Source organism: Polychytrium aggregatum (assembly GCF_025602895.1).
Source record: "Polychytrium aggregatum strain JEL109 chromosome Unknown BJ171scaffold_7, whole genome shotgun sequence".
In the NCBI taxonomy this organism is placed as follows: domain Eukaryota; kingdom Fungi; phylum Chytridiomycota; class Chytridiomycetes; order Polychytriales; genus Polychytrium; species Polychytrium aggregatum.
Window position 1 is genome coordinate 365,796 of NW_026516209.1, and position 18,821 is coordinate 384,616.

The window sequence follows — 18,821 nt, forward strand, 5'->3', positions numbered from 1 at the left end:
CAGCCGCACTGTGGCCGGCCAGTGCGCAGCATGTGCTTCCCGTTATCTGCCTCTCATTGCTGGTCTGCGACCGACATCGACTTGGACCGCCCCGGGACTGCAGCAGAAGCGACAGAAGCAACAGCGGAAGCAGCAGCAGAAGCAGAAGCAGCAGAAGCAGCAGAAGCAGCAAAAGCAGCAACACCGCAATGGCCTCCCGCTCGATTTTCAAGCCGTGCATCGACCTGCACAACGGCGCCGTCAAGCAGATCGTCGGCGCCTCTCTCTCCGATGATACGCCCTCGATGCTCAAAACAAATTTTGTCTCTGAGTAAGGCGATCGGTCGATCGGTCGCGCCGAGCTGCAGAGGGTCTGCTGTAGATGCTATAAAGAACAGCCAACGCACCACTGAGAGCGCAGGGACAAACTTCTCTGCTCGATTCAAGCGATCGTGCTTGCATAGGCACCGAACTCATCATCGCTTCTCGCAATGCACCTTCCTTTCGGATCTCAGGGAGCCTCCCGCTTTCTACGCCAATCTGTATCGCACACACGATCTCCGGGGTGCGCACGTCATTATGCTGGGCCCAAACAACGAGCAGGCAGCCAAGGAGGCTCTTGCCGCATGGCCAAAGGGACTGCAGGTCGGCGGCGGCATCAGTATCGACAATGCCCAGCACTGGCTTGACTGCGGCGCTGACAAGGTCGGTTGAGATTGCAGCATGTCTCGACGTTGCCTCCCAGGCGCTCGGTCGACCAACTGGCCGCTGGTACTGGCACGTTCTCATCGGCAACATCGACCCCTTCCAGGTCATTGTCACGAGCTGGCTCTTCCCTGAAGGCAAGCTCTCGATGCAGCGACTCAAGGATCTGTCGGCTCTCATCGGCAAGGACAACCTCGTCATCGATGTCAGGTACGCATGGGTTCTCCCAAGGCCACCTAACCGATTCTGGCTCGTCTCCACCCAATCAACATGACGGCCACACGCACGAGACACCCACACCCACACCTATGATTAGAGCTGATTTGCGTCTTCAACAGCTGCCGAAAGAGGGGAAGCCAGTGGTTCGTTGCCATGAACAAGTGGCAGACGATTACCGACGTCGAGGTCTGCCGAGGTACGCATCAAATCATCGGCCCGAGTGATTGCGATTCTGTGCGGCTTCGATCGCTGCTTTGCCAGGGTTTCCGCTGTGCTTAACATGGCAACTATACATCTCAGAAACACTTGTGGACCTCGCGCAGTACTGCAGGTAGGAGCAACAGGTTGTGCTGAGCAAAGAATCGTCGTGCGCATGGTACATTGACTGGACAGCGCCTGAGAAGTGCAATCAATATTTCTCGCAAACCCTGGTTGACATGATCCGGCCCATTCGGATACGCAGCGAATTCCTTGTTCATGCGGCGGACGTGGAAGGTCTTTGCCAAGGCATCGACGAGGAGCTAGTTCAAAGTATGTACCTCTCTTGTGTGCTGCGCTACATTGCATTTGCTGGACTGCACCTTGCGGCAGTATCATCCGTGCCGTACATGTTGTGAACGAGCGCATGTCGACTGCCTTTACACAGAGCTCGGAGAATGGTCAACGATTCCCTGCACATACGCCGGTGGTGGTAAAGGTACGTGCTACATGACGGCGTAGAACGGAGGGCGCCGCAGCAACGGGTATCTCAGTCCAAAGCTCTTGACGATTTCGCCCATCCGTGCCTGGTCTCGCAAGCGACGAATAATCCTCATCCCGTGTATCAGAAATCGAGGACCTGAAGCTGGTCCACGAGCTTTCGAATGGCCGAGTCGATCTAACCTTTGGAAGGTAACCGCGGGTGACGCTTCGTTGGCGGCTCCGGATAGTGCTCCGAGGCCGCATGCGATGATGCTCTCGCACATTCTGCGCTGCCTGGATCAGAATCCGGCAACGATCTTGCCATCCAACGCCCTATTCGACTAACGAGCGCTTCACCTTTGGATCGGACCGTGGCCATGCGTGGCTGCCACAGTGCCCTTGATATCTTTGGAGGATCCGGCGTCAAGTTCATGGACGCAGTGGCCTGGAACAAAGGCGCGCTTGTTCTCTAAACATCTGCAATCGACGCAGTGGCCAAGTGTATCGCGTTCATTCCCCGCCTGTGTGGCTCGAATATAATCTCGAACATGGCCCTCTCACGAAGGGTCCTTTGTATTATACCGATACATACTTTTGGCTCTTTGAGCAAGCCTGTACCGACCAGAGTTCAAGTACTCGTGGTGGCGAGCGCTTCTGCTACGTTCGGAGCTGAATCGGCAACGCGATGGACGGCCCAACTTCCCACTCAATGCCGTCATCGTCGATCATGCGGATGTCGATGTGGATCTCTGCCAGATCGCCCTCCAGCATGGTGACGGGTGGAAACTGCACAATAGTCGAGAGTGCAAAGTAACTATCGACCACTGAGACGCGGTGATCTTGCATGCTGTACTTCTACAGCGATGGCCGGATGGTTCGTTTGACCGTTGGCCGAAAGTGTCCGCAGACCCATGGACGAGAACACAGTCGAGACGCATCAGAGACTGCTCGATTGCTATGCCGTCATCGCGCACACATCAGCATCACCGCGAGGACATGAAACCTACCGTCTTCTCAGCGCCAGCGAGGCTCGTTTGTGACTCTAATGCAGTCACCCATATGAGACACCGGCATTGCACTGCCTTGCGACAAATGCCCCCTGATCGATCCGAAGAGATTGCAGAGTCGAGTCAGAACGAGTCAGAACTAAGCGCATCATGCTTTCGGCCGTGAGACACTGAGCAGCGTATTTCTGCTGTCATCATGACCTCCGACCTGCATCCAACAACTGCTGCTGGCGAGTGACGATGCCCTCGAGATTGAGTACGAATCGCTTGAAGCTTGCCACAACCAAGGGCTCGTTCCGCTTCCATCGAGGAGTCACGATGAGCTGAACATGGCGTGTACATGGCGCCAAAGGAAAGCAAGTTAGTGTGCTTCAAGGGCACATACCATTCGCTGGCAGCAACCCAAGCGAGTATTGCGCAGACACCTACCTCGATGGTGTAGTTGGGCTGAGTCACGAAAAAGTGTGACGGGATGCGCAAGTGCTGCTGCATCATTAAGCCGAGCCAGGAGACCAGGTCCTGCAGAATGGGGTCGTATCCACCATCACCCGGTTCGTTAGTTTCAAATACAGCCACAGCCGCAAGACGCGTCGGACCAATCGAGCCGCAAGCACAATCTCCATTCGAATATCTTCAGGAGCGGTGAAGCATCATGGCCGCAGTTGGTTCTAACGCACCCCAGTGGCGACAGTTTGGCTCGATGCGGCATCACGAATCGACAGAAGCGACTGCATGTCGTGTCCGGGACCATGATCTTGACTCTCGGATGCCTGTTGCTCAAGGATCGCACCGAGTTTCCAGTCACTTATGGCACTGCAGGATGCAAAACGATTAATCGCTGGTTGTCTGCGTCGCCGATGCACCAGCCAGAGTCATTTAGCTTGCCTACCTGGGGGGATGCCCAACACGCACAAGAATCTCGGACAACAGCCGAGTCGCGGCCTGCCATGTGAAAACAAATACAACCAAGCCGGACGACAACGGGGAGAGGCCCAAGGCGCTCGAGTCAAGGATACATCAAAACCAGTCAACAGCTCACAGGCGATCCAGTCTGGCACACACACACACACACACAGCCTGGGCCCATCAACATCGTCGCATTGAAAAGGATATCGTTCAAGGACCGAGAGACTCGTTAGGCTGATGTCAAAATTCATCCGGCTGAGACGCCCAAACTGCCCCGAGAGCTGGAGTGCGCGTATGTTGAGGTCCCGAAGGGCGACAAGCGAGCTTGGGGAGGCATCGGCAGATGCCGTGTGGCTCAGTATATCATTGGCAACCGCAGTGAATTCGGAGAAGAGCATGAGAAACTGCCTCTGGAATATCCGCGGTCCATCGATTGCTTCTAATTTCTATCGATAGAGTCATACATGTACGCGTTATCGAGGATAAGCATGCCGTCTCCATCTGGAGCTACGAAGCTGAGTCAACACGACCCAGCCAAAAATGACCACGGCAGTAACCTGCAGGTGGAGCACCATTCGTTTCGGCAAAGTAGATCATCAAAGCAACATCGGGTTTCAAGATCTTGGCCAGTGGTGCCGCTGCGTACCTCGTGCGCTTCTCGCGCCTGTTTCGCGAACTGGACAGCCGAAGCAGCATCGCCCTGTTTCAGCCCGCTGTGGGCCAGCGACAAGTTGGCCAGAACATTCAACCAAACGACATGCTGATTTGCTGACGCGCCGTTCTGCCGATTTCGAGTGCCGACGCGGTGCGTGTGGGTGGGAAACAGATCGATCGAGTCAGCCAGAGCACCATCATGGACAGTGAGAACCCTCCGAGCTCAGAGTAGTGCGCATCATGGCGAAGCTGGCGTACGATGCGATTCGAGATTACCTCCGCAAGCCGTTTCTGCAGGTCGCCAAATACAACAGCAGCAAGTGTCGAGTTCTCGGCACATAGCGAATCTTGGCCAAACAAATACAGCTGCTCGCCGTTTAGCCTTTGGAGCTGGGCTGAAATCAAGGCGGCTCGGGCTGGATCGTCGGTCAGGTTGTGGACCAGCTTTGTGATCAGAGTCGCCAAATAATACTGGAAGGTGACAACAAATGACTGTTCAGTCTTCCACAGCCCATGTGATGCCAGTTGATCGAGGATCAGGGGTCTGCTCTACAGCCGTAGCTCATGGGGCACAGTGCCGTTTGGTGGCGACAGGATGTATGCACGTACAACGCGAACGGGGTCGGAAGCATGATGCAGAGTGTCGAGCAGCTCCTGTTGTGGGAGAGAGGCAATGTGCGGAAGCCGCGCATGCAGATTCAAGATTGTCTCCAATAGCGCTGGATGACCTATGCGGCAGGAAGGGCGTGTCGAGGGGGTGGTTATTGATGGCAACGCAGCGAGCAAACGGGCGATGCCGACAATTCCATCTATCCACCCACCCAGAGGTGCATGTGGGTGGGCTTAACCTACGGTGCTCGATCCGAAGCAATCGGAGACACATTTCGGGGACATCCGCCGCCGAGTCCGAGTGCAGCGACATGCACAAAAACGACTTGGCCAGGTTTGTAATCTGGATTGGTGCGAGCATGCAGAACGGGTTCAGTCTCACCACAGCCAGACTCACAAGCGATGATGGACAGATCCAAGTATATGAAGCCAGCATTCGGTCCGCAGAATCATGGATTTCCAAGCACTGCCCCGATTGGGAACAGCAATACTTGCCTTGGAATTGTCACAAGCGCCAGCGTGGTGCTCGATGGCAGATACAATGGACTCGAGTAGGTCACGATAGACCATGCGTTCTGGGCATCGCATCGATAAGAATCAGTCAAATCACAACGCAGGGCCGCGTATTCAAAATCTTTGGTCGCTTCTCTTCGGCACTTACTTTTCTGAAGCACCATGGTATCAGCCTCGTCGAGGCTCTGCAGGACCTCCACAACCACGACTGAAGCGTCGTAGGAGCTTTCGCCTCCGCTCTGAATCTCCTTCTTCATGACGGTGAGCCACTCGGACGACTCGGGCGTTGCGAGCCCTGAGGTCCTCAGCAGCATCTGCGAGAACGCCTCGGTGATGGAAAAGTTCTTGCACAGCCGACGGAGAATCGGAAGACACTTTGGGAAGACGCTGACGGCGGTTCCGGCGATCCGCAACACAAACTGTGCCCGATCAACCAAGCAGAGCGATATCGGTGATCATGATGCGACGAAAGAGACAAGCAGTCGTCACTCCTGCACCGCTGAACGCATACACCAGACAAAGGCGTGCCTCTAAAATCATACCTCAAAATCGTTGAGCGTAAAGTGGTCATACCGCTGAGCGAGTATCCAGAGGTTTTCAAACGCCGAATCGCGAACTATTCCGTCTGGATCGGCACTTGCAATCGACAGCAGTAACTCGATCTGGTGGGCGACAGGCAAGGCGGAATGTAAACCAACAGATCCAACAAGAACTCAAGACCGGACTCGGTTGCAGCTGTCGGCATCCGTCCGAGCAAGTAGCGCGCCGGTCGTACCTGGGCCGAGGTGTGAACTTGGGACCGGAGAGACAGAATCGTCATGGTCTTCAGGACGTTGGCGACAAAGACCGGCCGCTGGCGGGTCAGGATCAGCTTACGACACTCGTCCATCGCCTGGGTCCAAAGGGTATGAGTGTCAAACGCACATTTAGCGGTGTGCTCGGATCTCGCTACGAAAGCCGAGCTGTTGCTGTAAGGCTTACTCGTTCGGCGGTTTCGTAATCGTAGTGCATGTGACGGTACATTCGTATGAGCTTGGATGCCACCGACGGATGCTCTGTTCGTTCGAGTACGAGAAGGCATTCAGCGCATTGTCTGTTTGGTTGGTGCCCATGGGGCTGCTGTTCATCATGTGCGAGGCAACTGACGAGGACCAGCTGCTATCCGACCCCACTGAAACTCACTGTGGACGAGGCGAGAGATCCGGATGCAGATAGTCCGGGCGAACGCAGGCGAAAACGGGCAGAGCCGATCGGCTGCAAAGGCTGCGGCTTCGAATTCCTCTGGGACCTCGGAATTCAGTGCCTCCTGGATGCTGTGTGGTCAGATAGGTCAGCATCCACCGCAACCCCCATCGAGATCGAGACGGAGAAGTCTGAGTCCGGGCTTGAATATCGATCTGCCGTATCTCTGGACGCCGAAGAACACTCGACCGCACCTGTGACAGACTTCGATTTGGGTGTGAACTGCCGCGCACATGTGCCCGAGGAACCTGTGGATGGCTGCGTGAGTCGGATATCTGTTGCGGCGTGCGAGTTCTCAACTGTCCACGGCTCCCGTCTCTGTCCGAACCTGAGGGTCAGGGCCTTGGCTATCGGATCGTTGCTCGTGAGAACCACACAGATCCGCCGCGAGAATCGATCGATGCTCTTGATCTTGGAGTGCGACAAGGTGCATTTCTTGATGGTCTTGAGAATTTCCTGGCGGATAAAGTTGTTCCTGGAGTTCGACAGGGCCGGTCCAAAGACGTCAGATCACAAAGCCGGCAATGTTGTAGATCGATCAGAGCCTCGCTGCCATGGCTGTCCTTGCAGCCGACAGCGACTTTGACGAGGTGCTCGACACCAGCGAGGGCTCTGACGTGAAATGGGGTCGTTCTCCCAGCGACGACGTTGATTTGGCTCCGTGCGGATGAGTGGCGACAGTTACCCGATCTTCCACAGCTCGGCAAGCTTGAGATATCCTGAGTGATGCAGCGCAATCGAACAATCAAATCGACAGCGAAAGGGTGCAAATCGGAGGGTTGTGATTCAATCAAAACGGAGGCAGGTGATAACGATGGAAGAGGATATCGGTGTCAGTTGTCTTGCGGATATTACGAATGTGCGGGCTTCCGAGAGCAAGCAGGGACGTGGTCAGTAGATCGATGGGTGGTTGTGTGGGCGGATCGAGGGATGGGTGAATGGGCGGATCGATGGATGGGGTAGGCCAGTTTGCAGCCACTCTGTCATCTGTTTGGCAGCCATGAAGCAACCTCAATGCCTCGCCCGATTGTGCATATTCAATGCATCTGGACCACCACAGTACCGAGATCGATGAGCACTGGAATCGGGAACTGCGTGAAAAAGTCTGGAAAGTGGAGGATGGCTTCATGCTGCTCGTGGAGCTTGCCGGAACGACAGGCTTTATCAAGCGCCCCGAAGAACAGGTTGCCTCGCTCAAGGAGATCGTCGAGGTTGCCTGCGTTGTCGTCGCTGTTGATCATGGCTGGTGGGTAGACGAGCGGCGGGTGTGTAGGCAGATGAGGCCGGTGCTGCGAGATCGAGGGCTGTGGATGGATGGGCAGGATCCAGGCACGACGAGGACGGAAGGCGACCCCGAAATCCAGGACGCCGCGCTGTCACTTGCTCGCGTTGGCTGTTTGATCGTCTGCGACTCGGCGCAACTGTCTGAGCGACCAGGTTGCCGCATGGATATCACTACCGAGTCGACGATGGGCAGAGTGAGGGGCAACTGATGTATCGGACAATGCTGTTGGTTAGAGCTATTGTGTGGAAGTAGGTGGTGTATTCTGCGACCTGAGATGCACACTGGGAAGCAGCTTCTTGGGAACAGGATACTAGAGGGAAATCATAGCGTGCGAGCACAGAATGGAAGGGCAGGGGTGGGGCAAAGGTGGCCGGAGACACTGCTCATTAGAGGGTGTACTTGAGCCACAAATCGCACGAGGCGATCGGTAGCAGCGACAATGGGGTATTGGAATAGTGGGTTAGTTCGCAGTTGGCGGGATCAGCCAGACGGCGTTGCAATGCGGCGGACCGGCAAGACAGACACTCACCCTGGTGCCATCGGGCTGTTCGATCGTCTTGATTCCCTTGGTGTCGATTTTCTGGATGGTGCCGTCTGGAGCAATGATCTCTTGCTGCAGACCCCATGGCGGCCACACCGTCGGCGTGAAAGCACGGGTCAGGTCAAGTGACAAGCATATCCTGGCCCTATCCCGCTCTGCGATTGATAGACGGATACAGCCACAGGCTTGCGCAGCTGCAGTAGTTGGCAGAGGCAGGATGCGCATCGCGGGCAGAGCCGAGAGCCATACCTCTCCGTTCGAGTAGACGAACCGCACGGTGCCGTCGGGATAGTTGATTTCGCTGGCACCGTCTGGATGGTATCGCTCGGACTGGCCGTTGGGGAACTCAAAGAACTGGATGCCGTTCGGGAACGTTGTCTTTGTGACTTGGTTGGATGCAAAGTAGTAGACCTCGACTCCATCGGGGGTTTGCTGGAGCCACGGCAGCGTCAGTCCAGTCCAGTTCGGTCCAGCCCAGTTCGGTGCACTCAACTTCGGTGGCCACAGCAAAGTCCCAGATACGCGATCGACACTTACTGTTTTGTGGTCGCCCTTCTCGAAACGGACAATCGATGTGCCGTCGGGCCGGACTTCCTTCGTATATCCCTTGGTCCGGTACCACGTCAGCGAAATGCCGTTTGCGAAGATGCGGTCCTTCCGGTCCGTCGAGTCGATGGTCTAACAGGTGCGGCGCCGCGAGTCAGTCGGGCCATGGGCTGGGCTTTGATGCCTCCCTCGATGCTGGCTCGGCATCTCCGCACGCAAAACCCACAGCCTCGGCTCCTTACTGATACAGAGGACTCTGCCGTTGGCACCTGTCAACGCCGCTCTCAGCCGCACAGCTCCTGCAGTCCCACCTTGAATCCGACGTCGTTCAGGCCCACTTGGCTCTGGAGCTTGTCCAGGGCAGCATTCCCCTTATCGGTGACGCGGACCGGCGGCTCCGTCTTCGACAGCCTCGATCCTATCGGTGTCTTCTTGGCATCCGACGAAAGCGGCCGCGACCTTGCTGGCGGGGTCTTGGCCGGTGGGGTTTTGACGGGTGGGTTCTTTGGCGGAAGCTTAGTGTTGATTCGTGCTGGCGACGGTACCGTCGTGCTCGACGGACCGGTTCCCGTTCCCTTGGCTCTTGATGCTGCCGTGGACATGCCAGAATGTCTAACGACCACCGGACGCGACTTGGAACCCGGAGCCACTGGCGATATCTAGTTCGGATCCAGAGCACTCATCAGTTTCTTGAATCAACATCTGCTTACAGCGCAGATCTGCGTCGGGCAAGGGCTACGAGTCCAGGATTTCCTCAGTCCATACCGGGTTGGCCTCGGGTCGCTGGGCAAACACGGCGCGCTCCTGTTCCAACAACTTGACCTCCTCCTGAAGCTCCTCGTTTCTTATTCGAAGCTCGTCGATTCGGCGCTTCATGCGATCCTCGTTCTGAATTGCTCGCTGGTCACGTTGCTTGAGCATCTCATTCAGCTCGGCGATCTGTTTCTTGAGGGCCTCAACTTCTTGCCGCTCCCTAGTTAAGTCGACGTTGATGCATGGTTAGGAGTACCGCGGCCATGGGGCAATCGATGAGATGATGGGCAGACTGGCGCAACTCGGCATCAGGGCGCTGGACTGCGGCGAGCTGGCTGCGGAACTGAGGAAGCACCAATCCGCGGCAGAATCGATAGTGAAAGTGCGGTCGAGAGATCCGAATGCGGCAACCAACGGACCCATTCGGAGTCAACGACTCTAACTACCTCTTTGTTGGTAAGATCTCGACGCTCTTTCGGTGCTTCTCCCACAGCGTCCGCTCACTCTTGATCTGGCGCAAACTTTCATCCTGCTGCTCCTTGATGCTTTGAAGTTCCCTAAGCCTGTAGTCCTCAAACTCACGCTTGAGGAGACACAAATGTGGTCAGGGCTCCTATCTCGGCCATCTCGTTGGAGAAGCAAATGCGAGACCAGCCTGTACATATACCCTTTCTCGACTGAGACGCTCCAGACCTTCGCAGAGCTCGATTTGGAGGGGGCTGATGGGGGATTCGGCGGCTGGTGACAATGCCTCTGGCTGTCACGGTCGAGAGCATGGAGCGGATGTGTGAGATTGAGTGCGGTGCAGGCGAGCCATCGGATTTTGGTCATGATCACTCACCTGGTTGTGTGGTTGCGCGAGAAGCTCAGCAATCGGCGGCTCTTTGGGCAGGGAGTCCTCTGGCGAATCCGCACTGGGGGATGCCAGACCATTGCTGGGTTGGATTGTGGACACGACCGGCTCGGTCTGTAATGCCGGGAACAGCGATCGGATGAGCTTGGAGGGCGCCGGGGCTGTGAGTCGAATGGGCCCAAGCACTGTCGGAGGAATGATGGGATTTCGAAGCTGGTGCTCGGACTCGGCGGGAGGCTCGTCCCGGAAAGAAAAGTCTGGTACCGAGGGTCCATGTCCGATCGGGGGGGGGATGAATCAGTCCGTCTGATGCACACTCCGGCCCGAGACCAGCATGGTGGCGTTGTCGAGTGCGGCTGGACCCACCTTCAATGTCGACTTCGGAAAGCAGGACCGAGTTTTGGATGGGCTGCACGACAGAGACATCCGCGTCCTTCCAGTTCTCGTATTCACCGTCCTGGATAGGAGAGAGAAGGAATGGAACGAGGGAGTGGCGTGGAGTGGGGTGGGGTGAATGGGAGAGTGAAGCGCCAGACTGCTGTTTCGCACCGCTACGATCAGCCTCTAACTACACTCGATCGACTTGCATTGCAGACGGTAGGGTCACAACTACAACGTGGCTGGCAATGCCAATGTGCCAAATAGACACCAAAGAGACCGCAACATACCATCCGGGCTGGGAGCGCTGGCGGCTCAAGTATATCGGGATCACTGCAACCACAACCACAGAATGCAGGAGTCAGAGGACTCGCTTCTCATCAGTACATCGCGGATACCATCATCACCGATGCACCCACGATCCCAGAGACTGTCGTCGAATCTTTCGAGACTCACTGCCCAGGTGCATCGCCATGGATGTCGGTCTGGTCCATAGCTCCGAGGATGGACCGGTTTGCGCCCGAGGCTGCGTCGTCGGAGGTATCGGTCGATATCGAGTCCATTTCTGGGTGAGCGAGCGACACATTCGAGCGCGAATGCTCCCGGGACAGGGCGGCCTGCTCGGGCGCTGCCGTTGCCTGGATCAGGTTTTCGAGCTTGAGGAACTCTTCGAGCTCGGCGGCCTGCCTCTGTCGGTTCTTGATCCACTTTTGGCGGCTGCGCTGGCGAGCGGGCAGGAAGATGCGATCGTCTGGGTCGGCAATCGATCCGGCGCTGCTGTTGCTCACAAACGAGACGTCGTATCGATCGATGGTATCCCACAGGGACGCTGAAGGGTTGATGTTGTCGACCATGGCGAGGGCTGAGAGGGAGGGATGCACCAAAGTTGGCGCAGAGGGAGCATTGTCAGCGCAAGCTGGGGCGAGCGGGGGGCCGGGAACAGGCGCTGCGGAGATGCGTCCGCCGTTGCACTCGACAGGAGGCCGATGCACCCACAGACCTGGAGATGGAGTTGTGCTGGCTGATGGCGCTGGAGGGGGGTAACGAGGAGACCGAGGATGATGTTGCCGACGCAGCCGAACGCACGTTTGCAAAAGTGAAAAGCAGGTTCCGCAAAAGGAAGGGGCACAAGGAGAGCCAAGCTGGGCCCTGTGTCACCCACTATGGAAGCGGGTATGGACGCTGGGAGGAAGCTGGTGGATGGACGCTGGGAGAAGCCGGTGGATGGGCGTCTTCTTGGTTGTGCGCAAGTCTCCTCCGGCTGTGCGCATGGGCCTCTGCATCCAGGAGGGGATCTCGGGCACAGTCTGAGCCCTGCATGCAAATGCCTCGCCTCGTCACATCGCATTCCGCTTGGTTCGTTTCATGGGGAGCGACACAGCCACCGCGCCGGATCGAGCCGCTGGGCCGGATCGAGCCACACGCGATCTCTGCGAGAGCAGCCGAGAGCAGCCGAGAGCAGCCGAGACGCAGTTCGCCACAGTTCGCCACATCAATCACATCCTGTCACCATCAAATCGGATCTACTTCCCATCCCACACCGATCCCATCCCACACCGATCCCATCCCACGCCGATCACATCACCCACATCGATCGTCTGCCATGTCGCTCCTGCTTCGCCAGCTCCAGTCACCGAGACCCCTGCCGTTGCCGCTCAGCCGCCTCCATCCGCGATGGGCAATCCAAACCCGCAACTACGAGCTCCCCGTCAGTTCGCTCAAGAAGCGGGCCGTCATCAAGCACAAGGGCAAGCTGTGGGTCGTCTCCAGTTTTGCACATCGGCACCAGGGCCGCCAGGGCTCGCATTTCAACCTGGATCTCGTCGACATCAAGTCCGGGGCCAAGCTCTCGGAACGCTTCAACTCGGGCACGGTCCTCGAGGGCGTTGATCTGGAGAAGCGCCAGCTGCAGTATCTCTACACCCTTGACGACCAGATCCATCTGATGCACCCTGAGACCTTTGAGGAGACGGCGATTGCGGTCGATCTGCTTGACGGTAGGAATTTGGGTTTGTCTCTGGCGCTCTGGCCGCCATGATGCCAGCGTGTACACACTGCTGTTCGGTTGTCCAGCGTCTTGACAATCCCCATCGCTCCTTCGACCGACCCAATCGCCATCCGCAATCTCACCAACACCAACACTAACTCCGATCCCAATCCAATGGTCGAAATCGGGCTCGCGTCTGTCTTGCTCGACCCATGTTCCTGCCTGCAATTCGGGCCAATGTGCGCTCGTCCATGTGCTCCCCAAATCTGGCCAACGAAATACTCGCCCGCCCTCATCGCTTGAATCTCGTCCGCCTCGGCACCATGTCTCTCTCTCTCTTTCGTCTGACCCGGATCCAACCCCAACTCCAACTGCAACTGCAACTGCACCACTGTTCCCCAGGCGGTGCCAAGGCCGTGCCCTTCCTGCAAGATGGCATGATGATCCGCGTCGACCTCCACGAAGGCGTCCCTGTTCAGGTCGAGGCTCCCGATCGCGGCAACTACCTGATCCAGTTCACGGCCCCGCCCCCGAGTTCGTCCACCAACGAGAGCAGCAAGGGCACCGCCAGCAAGTATGCCACCCTCGACAACGGCGTCGAGATCCTGGTGCCGGACTTTATCGAGCCTGGAGATTCCGTCACCGTCCATATTGCCGAGCAACGCTATCTCGGCCGTGCGGCAAAGAAGTAGAGAAGCCATCTCATCTCGCCCCTCCTCTCTTCATGGCTGATCTCGGGACGATGCCCCTCTCCCCTCTCTCTTTGTCATCACTATCATCTTCTTGCCTCCACCCTCGCCTTGATATGCTCAAAATAGCGATCGGCCCTCGTATTTTTCCTCAAATGGACGGCCTGGTTGATGACTCGCTTGCACATCTTGCTTACACATCTTGCTTGCACATCTCGTGGACAGTGCGCTGTTGCTTGCTGTGGAGATCGAGTCGCTTGAATCGCCGTCGCCTGGGTGATGTCTTTCGCTTGTGGGGAGCCATCTGAGCGAGAAAGCGTCCATGATTCAGACCCAGAAACGTATCGCTGAATGGTCATGGCCAGCGTGCGGTGTGTTGAGGCAACAACATACTTGTTCAACGACCAAAATCCGGGGGGTGTATCCCGTTTTTTTTATTGGATTGGCTGTAAAAGTACATGGCGGGGAACCCAGAACTGCGCCATCGTATCCAGGGTCAAGGCGCCGTTCAGCAGGGATAAGAAACCGTATGTAATGGGCGAAAGAAGGCATAGGGGGCGGGAAAGAGAAGAAGGAAAGGGAAGAGCGAAGAGAAGGGAATAAGGTGTACGTTGTTTTATGGGCGATCAAGATGCAAAGGAAAGAAAGCGGATAACAAAAGGAACGATCGATAGAGCAAGGCAAATGAAGAGAGCCTGAAGAGCATCGCGGATGACGGCGAAGCGAGGTCAAAGAGTGTCGTCGCGCCACAAAAATATCGGGTTCATGGCCGATGATGGCATCGAGAATTGTCAACATGCAAGGTCGGGTCACGATATGTCGCCGTCAGAGATCCGATCCACGCGCGTGCGCTGTGTGTGTGTCGATAATGTGGTGTGGTGTGGTGTGGTGTAGTGTGGTGTGGGAAGAGAGCAGACATGGCTGTGTCGAAGAAGATCCATCATTGAATAAGCTGGCGCAACAGTGGTCGCGGACGTTTGCAAAACAAAGTCGCGACCGCAACCAACATGCGTTCGTGGGCTGACTGAGGCCGAGGTGTCGGGGTCGAGAGGGCAATGTGAGACTTTGGCAAGGTGATTGGAAGACGCAGAACTGAGCTGAATAGAGAGGGCTGGAGAGGCAACCGATAAAATGTCAATATGCGAGTGTGCAACCGTGGTCTGGGTTCTCGCCTTGAGCACCAGACTGCTGTGTTCGAAAAACAATGTCATGCGCGAAGCTCCAGACAGGGACACACATAGTTGGCGCCAAGCTGACACATGCCGTCGGCAGTCAGGAGGACCGCAGAACTCGCATCGCAACTCCATCGCCCCTGTTGGTGCATGGCCCCCGTTGCTCCGAAAGCACTGACACAGTCACGATGCTCTGCGCAGACACGCTGCGTCTCAGCGCCTGTCTGTCCGCGACCGAAACCTGCCTTTCTATATTCGTGAGAATTAAGGCGTGACAGAGGGGAGCATTGGCGGCGATAGTCGTCGCTTATTGCGGCCAAACTGGGGCTGTATGATCTTTGGCTGCAGAATCTCGAAGGAGCACATCAGCTCCTCGTTCACTAAAAAGGCAATCGGAAAGCACAGTCAGAAAGACGCAGGGTTCCGACTGAAAGCCGATCGCACAGATGCAAATGCAAATGCACATGCACATATACACAGTCCACCAGCCAGTGCTTGGGCCTGTCGGGTACTTACCGGCCATGACCGCTCTGGCGTTGCATTGGTTAGATAGCGCAATTGGTTAGATAGCATCCACATAAACACAGCAAGGACGGACTACCCTCGCGGCTTGAGCGGTTGGTTCACTTACCCCTTGTTATCTATTGCAGCAGATAGCCAAACGAAGCGGATCAGTATGCTGCGGCTCCGAAGGGCCTCTCAAACGTACAGCCACATCAAGGGCGAGAGCAAACAGCCCGCTGCGGCGACAAGCCCAAGGGCCACATACCAAATTCACCACAGTAGTTGGGGGCCGAGAAGATGGTGACAAGAGTCCGGTCGTTGAAGAACTCGTATCCTTCCTCCACAACCATGTGTGCTCGGCAGACCTGTTGGCACATCGGAATACCGGGTCAACTACACCGCCTCACATGGCAACTCGGGACAAGCACGGTTGAGCCAAGCACAGCCGAGGAACCGATGTCGCCAGGGAAGGGATTTGAGATGGTGGTCCTACCAGATCAAAGTCGTGCTTGGCCAAAAACTCAGTCACGATTGTTTTCCCAAAGCCTATGTGCGAGAAAGCGCATCAGTATCACGACAAGGTTCGATGATGTCCACGCGGGCGGCACTCGAATCGTTGGTGCTTACAGTAGCTAACGCCGCGCTCGTTGTCCTGCAGGAGAAGGCGACAACGTTAGCGGTAGATCCGCAAGGATAGCATGCAGACAGTGGGGTTTGTCGGTGGTCAGAGAAGCCACAGGTGTCAAGGAGCCTGAGATGCGTCTCCATCATGCTCGAAGGCTGACACGCGGTTATGACGGCAGTAGAAGCCCACGACGGTCGAACATACCTCCCAATCAATGGCAGTTTCGCTCGGATCGGACCACAGAAGATCTGACGACAGAGTACAATCACTGGTTAAGGGCAGCGCCGGATCCGCTGCGATCGATTGAACTGCAGCTATAGAACGACCACGGGAGCAGATCGTATTGCGGCACGCCGAAGTACCGTTGAGCAGACCAAAGTCCGGGACGTCGCAAGGTCGCTCGATCATGCGAACCTCATCCATGCTAGAACGATTGGCAGAAGTAGCAGCGGGTCAGCAATGCCCGTAAGTCAGCAGCACCTGCGAGTCGGTAACACCTGCGAAGCAGCGACACGACTGGCATCGCTCAGATGCGCCATGAATCGGAACAGTCCTTACTTGTTTAGGCTCGGTGACAGCCCGCCATGAACGCAGAAGATCTGCAGGATGAAAATGGATGAATCAACAAGCACACAAGGGTGGTGAATTTGAGAGAAGAGCTGAACCGCGCAAAGGTGGTAAAGGTGACAAGGAGCACACATCCGAGTCCATCGACCAGCAGATCCGGCCAACTTTGATCATGCCGCATGAACAAAGATGCCACGGGGCCAGCAACTCAAAGCCCGCGAATGAGGTTTGAGAGGCGAGCCGCTCAGGGCCAACATGCACGTGAGTTTAGTCGCTTGGATGCTGAGGATCATACCTTGCCTGTAAGCGGAAACAACACACATGTGGTTAGTTCCCCTCCCGACAAGAGAAAGACAGGCGAGCGTCGTGAGGCTCGTACAGCGAGAAAAATCAACTCTGGAGTCACAGGGATGCATGGTCAGCCTCCGCAGATCCAATGCTTACCAGCAACGATGGCTGCGATGGGCAGGCAGTTGAAAGCATCGGTGAAGACCTTCCAGATCTTCAAGTTACACCGTCTTTTGCACTCATCGTAAAATCCATAGACTGGCGATAGACGATGAAGTGGGCTCAGTCCTGTAGTTCGACCCACCAGAAGAGCAGTCCACCGCCGGCGAAGCTTGGGGGATAACAGTCTCTCATAGAGGATGCCACCGATCGTTCCTCTGAGCAGATTCAGAGTGCGCTGAGCTGCAACTTGTTTGCTCTCGAGGTACTCAAATCCATGCGACCGCCGAGCTCGCTCCAGACATACCTCGGTTCACGGATGCGGATTCGTGATTGCCTCGCAGGATGAAAAAGTTCTCTGGGTACTTGATTTTGTACGAAAAGAGCAGCAGGATGGTCTCGAGACTCTGCTTTCCTCGATCGACATAGTCGCCTGATTGATCAATGGCATGCGGGATAAGGTTAGTGTTGGCCTTGACGTTGGAGGTGCCGCGACCGCGGTAGCCAACATTGCGCGCAGCTGGTCGAGCGGACAGACCAGCCGGACGAGACGGATGAAGCGGATAATACGGCTGTTGCACAGCAAATAAGGGTACTTGCCCAAAAACAGGTAGTTGGCTGACGGCGGGTAGCCACACATGTCAAAGACTCGGCACAGGTCATTGTACTGCCCATGGATGTCGCCTATGCACGATGAGCCGGCGGAATGGATCGGTTGAAGCGAGATTGATGTTGATCCGGACAGATATACACCACAGGAAGATCCAGAGTAGCCACGCAGAAAAAAGGATGCAGGGCAACGATTGCCACGATATAGGGAGTGAGAATGTTTGCCGGCCATTGCACAGACATCTCAGGCTGCCTCTGACTCAGCCGCGGCTGCAGCGGCAGCTGCAATGACAGCATCGGCGCCGAGTCCGTGTCCAGACAACAGCGCCTTCTGATGGGGGGCGAATCGATATCGCCGACAGTCAGCTGGCTCGAGCATTTGGACGCTACCGCATCAAGCCGGCATTCAAGTGAAAGAAAAACAGAGATTCTCCAAAAGCAGACCACGGGCGGATCGCTCGGACACATGCAATGGCTGCTGGTGATGGCGAAGAGCGCAGACGACGCATATGCCACTCTCAGCCCTGGCAAAAGAACGAGAGAGAAAAACAAAGACAAAACAAAATAGGAACCACGCCGAAAGCGAAAGCGAAAGCAAAAGCCAAAGCAGAGATGGGAGGAGAGACGGACTCACCGACGATGTGGACGGGCGGGTTCAGCTCCAATAACACAGGCTGGTCCAACAAGACCTCGCGGATCTTTTGGCATATCCAGGTGATTTCAGAGTTTTTGATGCATGGGGTTTTGCTGAATTTTTGGGATCTGGCCTGGATGAGCCGCTGGATGATGTCGTCAATGTCGAACTTGAGGTCGGTCTTGCCGGCAGCCTGGGCAAAGAGGGTGGCCCTCGTCAAGGGTGACACCTCGACGGCAGAGGAATTGTCGTAAGGAGTCGAGGACGAGAGCGAGCCGGGTTGGACATTTGGCGAGCCGATGAGGATAGGCGGGGATCGCGGGGCGAGAGTGCTCCCAGGGGCGGCTCCGGGCTGGGCCTTTGCCCCGTCGATCGGAATAGCGGCAGCATCTCCGGCCGGGGCTGGCTGGCCAGGCTCGGGCAGAGGAAGACTCTTTTCGGATTCGCTCGGACGAGTCGACTGCGACTGTGAGAGTGGCTGCGGATAGCCCTGCAACAGCTGCTGTGGCGACTTTGAGTTTCCGTTGCCCATTGCAAAGGACGGCGAGCGATGTGACGATCGATACGGAGGAGAGAGGAGAGAGGAGGCAAAGGAGAAGGGAGGGTTCGCTTCTGGCGGGCTGGGCTGGAGCGAGGCGAATCGCAGACGGCCAGGCGGGGTGGAGGTGATGCAGGGAAGAGCAGGGACGATAGGGGTGTGCGGATGGGTAGATGAG

General features: G+C 56.4%; 6 protein-coding genes across 6 annotated transcripts; 3 read left to right on the plus strand and 3 right to left on the minus strand.

Moving 5' to 3' along the window:
- The first annotated feature begins 86 nt into the window (after positions 1-86).
- Positions 87-2,172, plus strand: BJ171DRAFT_492936 (Phosphoribosylformimino-5-aminoimidazole carboxamide ribotide isomerase). The gene is made up of 9 exons (XM_053109860.1): positions 87-310; positions 495-684; positions 791-894; positions 1,023-1,099; positions 1,204-1,234; positions 1,367-1,434; positions 1,550-1,600; positions 1,731-1,794; positions 1,979-2,172. Exons 1-9 carry the CDS (start codon positions 189-191, stop codon positions 2,055-2,057), a joined length of 786 nt encoding a protein of 261 aa, XP_052969592.1. The 5' UTR covers positions 87-188; the 3' UTR covers positions 2,058-2,172.
- On the minus strand, positions 2,173-7,839 carry BJ171DRAFT_492938 (uncharacterized protein). Its single transcript, XM_053109861.1, has 21 exons — positions 7,579-7,839; positions 7,201-7,234; positions 6,844-6,990; positions 6,710-6,763; positions 6,456-6,586; positions 6,255-6,328; positions 6,049-6,165; positions 5,816-5,935; positions 5,422-5,692; positions 5,256-5,335; positions 5,004-5,103; positions 4,761-4,879; positions 4,428-4,622; positions 4,144-4,278; positions 3,705-3,943; positions 3,481-3,540; positions 3,269-3,404; positions 3,021-3,110; positions 2,800-2,914; positions 2,592-2,683; positions 2,173-2,439 (listed from the first exon to the last, which is right to left on the minus strand). The coding sequence occupies exons 1-21, from the start codon at positions 7,754-7,756 to the stop codon at positions 2,242-2,244; spliced, it is 2,685 nt and encodes an 894-aa protein (XP_052969593.1). The 5' UTR covers positions 7,757-7,839; the 3' UTR covers positions 2,173-2,241.
- Positions 7,840-8,040: 201 nt separating this feature from the next.
- Positions 8,041-12,193, minus strand: BJ171DRAFT_492939 (T-complex protein 10 C-terminus-domain-containing protein). Its single transcript, XM_053109862.1, has 13 exons — positions 11,872-12,193; positions 11,328-11,733; positions 11,162-11,204; positions 10,860-10,950; positions 10,482-10,750; positions 10,308-10,397; positions 10,087-10,223; positions 9,653-9,860; positions 9,199-9,546; positions 8,879-9,019; positions 8,591-8,773; positions 8,330-8,413; positions 8,041-8,198 (listed from the first exon to the last, which is right to left on the minus strand). Exons 2-13 carry the CDS (start codon positions 11,723-11,725, stop codon positions 8,187-8,189), a joined length of 2,004 nt encoding a protein of 667 aa, XP_052969594.1. The 5' UTR covers positions 11,726-11,733; positions 11,872-12,193; the 3' UTR covers positions 8,041-8,186.
- A 206-nt stretch (positions 12,194-12,399) lies between these two features.
- On the plus strand, positions 12,400-13,855 carry BJ171DRAFT_492941 (uncharacterized protein). Its single transcript, XM_053109863.1, has 2 exons — positions 12,400-12,868; positions 13,261-13,855. Exons 1-2 carry the CDS (start codon positions 12,475-12,477, stop codon positions 13,548-13,550), a joined length of 684 nt encoding a protein of 227 aa, XP_052969595.1. The 5' UTR covers positions 12,400-12,474; the 3' UTR covers positions 13,551-13,855.
- A 731-nt stretch (positions 13,856-14,586) lies between these two features.
- Positions 14,587-14,916, plus strand: BJ171DRAFT_492945 (uncharacterized protein). The gene has a single exon (XM_053109864.1). The coding sequence runs from the start codon at positions 14,679-14,681 to the stop codon at positions 14,895-14,897; it is 219 nt and encodes a 72-aa protein (XP_052969596.1). The 5' UTR covers positions 14,587-14,678; the 3' UTR covers positions 14,898-14,916.
- A 67-nt stretch (positions 14,917-14,983) lies between these two features.
- BJ171DRAFT_578634 (serine/threonine protein phosphatase Pzh1) lies at positions 14,984-18,637 on the minus strand (the record flags this gene model as incomplete). The annotated part of the gene is made up of 14 exons (XM_053113903.1): positions 14,984-15,099; positions 15,236-15,249; positions 15,351-15,360; positions 15,489-15,588; positions 15,717-15,769; positions 15,851-15,875; positions 16,053-16,096; positions 16,211-16,272; positions 16,407-16,447; positions 16,795-16,811; positions 16,860-16,961; positions 17,170-17,295; positions 17,433-17,546; positions 18,106-18,637. 14 exons carry the CDS (start codon positions 18,635-18,637, stop codon positions 14,984-14,986), a joined length of 1,356 nt encoding a protein of 451 aa, XP_052969597.1.
- Between the last annotated feature and the right edge of the window lie 184 nt (positions 18,638-18,821).